We start from the raw sequence: 5713 nt of genomic DNA, 5'->3' as shown, positions 1-5713 counted from the left end.
AAGAAGTTTTCCTATACATGTTTAAGAAAAAAATAGGTCAGTCCAGCCGATGTGGCTCTCAGCAGTTGAGCATCAACCCAGGAACCAAGAGGTCATTGATTTCGTTTCTCAGGCGGGGCACATGCCTGAGTTTCAGGCTCCATCCCCAGTAGGGGGCATACAGGAGGCAGCCAATGATGATGTTTCTCTCTGTCCCTCTCCCTTCTTTTCTCTAAAATTCAATAAAAACATATTTAAAAAATAGGTCAAAAATTTTAAATTCATTTAATTAAATTGGAATAATTTATTTTGTTTCAAAAGATGGCAGAGGGGCACTGGTTCTAGAAAAACAGGAATTTGGCATTGATAGTATACATATATACTGTATATCTCTTTTTCAAGGGTAATAGAGACATATATTGGTGATCTCTTACTTTTTCTTGTTTAAAACTTGTAATATGCTTGGCCTCCCAATTTGGTTTTAAGGTTCTTAAAAGCAGAGGTCGTATCTTGTTCTTGTTTGTCTCTCCTGCAGTGCTCAGTGAGCATAGGGCCTTGCACAGGGTAGGTGCATGAGTCATGATTGTTGAACCAATGTGTTCATGAATTAAATATTTACAGTTATGAGTTGAAGGGAGAAGGGTATGTTTTATCTTTCAGAAATGGCAAGTTCCAGTCCTACATATATGGAGATGGAAGAAGGAGATCTACCAACAAAATTAAAATTAGTGGATGACTCGGTCCCTTTTGACAGTCCTTTGTTGATTGCTTATGCTACCCAGTAAGTTGTTGTGTATGTTGTTTATATGAACTAAATCACATGCATTTTTTTTTTTTTTGGTCTTAGTCTGTAAAGTTTTATTCAGTTGCATGTTGGTCAGCTTCTTGTTGGTATATTTATTTCTAATAAGTACTTAGATAATGTAACCAAGCTATATCATCTCACTGGAGTTGGAGACTAATATGTTTTGTTTTTAAATGCAGATTGTATGAGAAGTTTGGGGAATCTGCCCTTCGATCCTTGATCAAGTTTTACCCATCAATTTTGCCTTCAGATGTCATGCAACTTTGTCATCATCATCCTGCTCAGTTTTTGGCCTATTTAGACAGTCTAGTGAAATCAAGGCCTGAAGATCACCGGTAAGAAGGCGAGAATTACTAGTATTTGTAGACTTTTCTTTCTTCGGATAGGGTATTATCTCTCTTGTATAAGCAGTTGTAGCATTTTTACTGTCAGCTGCCATAGAATTGAGGCATCTACAGTGGAAGAGAAGGATTTGGGCAGTTGAAATTAGACTGAGGTTTCATTTTCTATCTCCACACAACCCCTGTTATTGAGAGCGGCTATTCTTCCTACCCTGCACTACCACCCCTCTTCTTCCTTTGATTGATTCATATTTGTCATACTGACTTTTATTTCTCTTTTTATTTTTGGCTGTTTGGTATTTTCCTTATTATCTTGGGGCTCACCTGTTCATTTAAAAGGCTATTAGACTTTCACCAGCTTTTCTAGACATTTTGTAGCAGAAGTTATTTTCAAGTTATTTTATTCACTATATGATTCCTCAGTAATATTTTCACATCCCCACAATTTATGTTTCCTTTCATAGCATGAAAAGTGGTGATTTTTCTCCCCTATTTTCTGTCTCTTAGGCAGTCCTTCCTTGAGTCCCTTCTACAACCAGAGTCGTTAAGATTGGATTGGCTGCTGTTAGCAGTGTCCCATGATGCTCCCCCAAGCACAAGCACTATGGATGATGAAGGAAATCCCAGGTACAGAAATCCTCTTTTTAAGCTCTGATGTTCCTTTGAATGGAGCTGGTTTATTCACATATAGCATTCTGGGCTTACTTCAGGAACAGCTCTGGAAGAGACTGAGCCAAGTTATGGTAGTAACGAGATTGAGTGCACTTCCTAGTGGTTCTGAACATTTTTTAGTTATAGATCCTATTAAGAACCTGATTTCTCCTAGAAAAATGCATATCCATGCAAAATTTTGCACAGAAAACAAAACTGACCCTTTTAAGCGCTTTCATGGACCCACATTAAGAGCTCTTGATAGCCAAACCTGTGTTAGAAGTGTTACATGCACCTCTCATAGACACCAGAGAGGTGTTATCAGAAAGCCCCCTGAAGGAAGAGGGCTGTCCCCACCTTGATTCTTGTCATGCTCATAAGAATGAATTCTAACGAGTGACTCCCAGATAATTGTGTTGTGTTAAAGTGAATTTATTAAGAAAGTAATTTAAAAAGTAAGGCATGCAAATTTATTAAAGGAACAAGGCAAGCAAATTTATCATTCTGCATAACGCACGGATGGGCTCTCTTGGCTAATCCCAGGAGTTAGTGGGGTGGGGATTGGGGGCGGGGGGAGGGTTTGCCTTATATGCTTTTTTGTCTATAGATTTTAAAACTCCTCTGCCAAATATCTTGGCTAATTTTTAAGGTCCCCTTTTTACTTTGTTTTGGCTTGCCCAGAATTTGTGAGAAGCACCTGGCAATTTTATCTTGCCAAGCCCCGAGACTGCTGGCTTTTCTGTTTAGGGAATGGAATGAGATAAGACTGCATTCTTCCTTCTTCTTTCCCCTTCCTCATTTCTCTATGCTGTCTTTGGAGACACATTAACCATTTGCTCTCAAATGTCCTTAGCTGGGGAAGATAAGGGCTTGTTATTTACAAGCTAGCTGCAAGCTGTCCAAACTGCTTGGCCTTATTTTAATTTTCTTCTCTCAGTTCCCTATTCCTCCTGCCCTGGAATTTTTGTAGTTTTTTGCTATCCTGTAACAGAAGGGAAAAAAATTGTGCATATGTGTTTGTGTGTATTTTCTCCCCAGAAATTTCTAGACATACCTGATTTAGGATTTAAAAAAATAGAATTCATAAAAAATACACACTGATACTTATAATGTATCACAACTGATTCTTGTATTTTCCTGCAGAGAAGCTTTAAAAGCCCCCAAATACCTATCCTATATGCCTAAACTAAAGGTCTGGAAGGATATACAGTGGCTGAGTGGATGAAAGTATAGGCTTCTTTCTTTTGTTTTTGATTACCTAAAAATGTCTAATTTTAAATAATAAGTAGGTATTTGTGATAGGAAAAATGTTTTTAATTTTTCAAAATCCAAGTAAAAATGTTTGAAAAATATAATAATGGAACAAATATAATTAAATTCTGCTGTTACCTATTAGATGACTAATAAGCATTTTGTAGAATTTATTTCCTATCTAATTTAGGGAGTTTTTCATTTCACAGGCCTCATTCACACTTGTTTTCCTGGGGTTACAGTCAGCTGATCCTTCATCTAATTAAACTACCTGCAGATTTTACAACCAAAGAGAAAATGACTGACATCTGCAGGTCTCGTGGGTAAGAGAATTTTCTTAGAAACTGAAGTTAAGATTAGAATCATTTCAGTTAATAACTTTGTAGTAGTTAAGGGCCTCAATTGATATACTTTATCGTTTGCGAATACTCTTTGCTACAGGAAAGTATCTTAAGTAATAGTTAAGTACACAAACTTTTCCTTTTAATTTTTGTGCATATTTTTTCATATTTGTGCATATTTGTGGTGGGTGGGGCCACACATTAGTAACAAAGAAACAGAATTTCCAGAGGATGAGGCCCAGAAATCAGGATTTTAAAAAGATTCCCAGGTGATTCTAATGTGCAGCCAAGGTTGAGAACCACTGGCTTAGTTGCTAACCCCAGGCATACAGATGGTATTTAATTAAGCTCTAGTCCAGGGGTGGGCAAACTTTTTGACTCGAGGGCCACAGTGGGTTCTTAAACTGGACGGAGGGCCGGAACAAAAGCATGGATGGAGTGTTTGTGTGAACTAATATAAATTCAAAGTAAACATCATTACATAAAAGGGTACGGTCTTTTTTTTTTTTAGTTTTATTCATTTCAAACGGGCCGGATCGGCCCTCGGGCCGTAGTTTGCCCAAGGCTGCTCTAGACTGTGATTTGAATTATAATTGCTATAGGGTTGTCCAAATTGGGAGGAATCAGAATGTTCTCGGAGAATTGCTAGTGAAGGACTCAGGGAGGAGATGAAATTTTGGAGGTAAGCCCTGAAGACTGGATAGGATTTGTATTTAAAAGGAGCCAGGAGGAGGGCTGGTGAGGCTTAAGAAACAAGAATAAGGGCAGGAAAACCTGACATTACTTTTTATTCATACCACATATTAGTCAGTTACTTATTGCCTAGCCATGTTATCATATGGCTCCCCCTGGATTATAATCTTTTGAAGATAGGGACCTGTTTCTTCCTTTTCCCTTATAATGGCAGGTACTTGATACATGTGTATTTATTGATAGTGAAGGATGAAACTTGCCAGATGGTGGGTGATGATATCATGGAGGACCTTGAAAGTTGGTCAGAAGAATTTAGACATCAGTAGAGACCTTTTAGACTTTTGTGTATGACATAAAAATGGAACTTTCTGGAAATCATTTTTGGTGTCATACATGAGAAAGGTTGGAGACAGAAAGGCCAGCTTAAAAGCTATGGCAGTAATTCATTCTTAACTGAATTGGTGATTAGTAAGGCAGCAAAAGGACCACATCCAAGGGACATTTAGAAGGAAAATGCAGTGGGATTTATAATACTGGATATAGCAAATGAAGGGGGAGAAGAGTCAAGGAGAACTTTCACATTTGGAGAAAATATGCTAATTTGTTTTGAATCTTTACATTTATAAAGTATGTATATATATAAAGTAATAATTGGTGCTTGGCCTTGAATGTCAGTATTTACCACTAGCTTTAATTCTTTTTTCTTATATACTCCAGATCAGGGCTGTCAAAACTTTATGGTAATAGAAATATTCTGCACTGTCCAATATGATAGCCATTAGCTACATGTGACCATTGAGTACTTGAAATATGGATTGGTCAGCTGAAGAACTGACTTTTAAATTTTATTTACTTTTACTTAATTTAAATTTAAATAGCCACATGCACCTAGTATCTTTTGTAATGGACTGTGCAGCTCCAGATAAATTCACTTCCTTTTATTCCTTTCTTCAACTTTGGTTTCTTTAAAGTTTCTGGCCTGGATATCTTACTCTCTGTTTGGAGCTGGAGAGAAGAAGAGAGGCCTTCACCAACATAGTATATTTGAATGATATGAGCCTGATGGATGGGGACAGTGGTATGTAAATTCCATTTGTTTACTTTTGGTTGTATTTTAGAAGTCACTTCAGACCTTCAATAAAGAAATTTGGTGGACATTTCAGTGATCATGTACATAATTCTAGCTAGCTGTCAAATTTGTAGTTTGTTTTTTAAAATTCTGTATCACTTGGTAATTATCTATACTAATAAAAGGGTAATATGCTAATTAAGACCGGGTTGACCGGACATTTTCTGGATGTCCGACTTCCTTCCGGACAAAGTCATGGTGGTAGGGGCCAAGGTGGAGGCGGTTAGGGGTGATCAGGCCGTCAGGGTAGCAAGCAGTTAGGGGCGCTCTGGTCGGCAGGGGAGCAAGCAGTTAGGGGTAAGATCAGGCCGGCGAGGGGGAGCAAGCAGTTAGGGGGTGATCAGTTCAGCAGGGGAGAGCAGTTAGGGGGTGATCAGACCAGCAGGGGAGAGCAGTTAGGAGGTGATCAGGCCAGCAGGGGAGAGCAGTTAGGGGGTGATCAGGCCAGCAGGGGAGGGCAGTTGGGTGCAATCAGGCCGGCAGGGGAGTGATTAGGGGGCGATCAGGTCAGCAGGCAGAGGTG

General features: G+C 38.6%; 1 protein-coding gene across 1 annotated transcript; it reads left to right on the top strand.

Annotated features, from left to right (window-relative positions):
• Positions 1-261: 261 nt before the first annotated feature.
• On the top strand, positions 262-5139 carry LOC102429498 (Hermansky-Pudlak syndrome 5 protein-like; the record flags this gene model as incomplete). Its single annotated transcript, XM_006109400.3, has 5 exons — positions 262-760; positions 964-1119; positions 1633-1752; positions 3237-3350; positions 5033-5139. Coding segments are annotated over exons 1-5 (634 nt in total), but the record flags the coding sequence as incomplete, so codon positions are not given.
• Positions 5140-5713: the final 574 nt, after the last annotated feature.

Source organism: Myotis lucifugus, unplaced genomic scaffold (genome assembly GCF_000147115.1).
Source record: "Myotis lucifugus unplaced genomic scaffold, Myoluc2.0 scaffold_9231, whole genome shotgun sequence".
Taxonomy (NCBI): Eukaryota; Metazoa; Chordata; class Mammalia; order Chiroptera; family Vespertilionidae; genus Myotis; species Myotis lucifugus.
The sequence above is the reverse complement of the archived record's forward strand: the minus strand, read 5'-3'. Positions and strand labels throughout refer to the sequence as shown.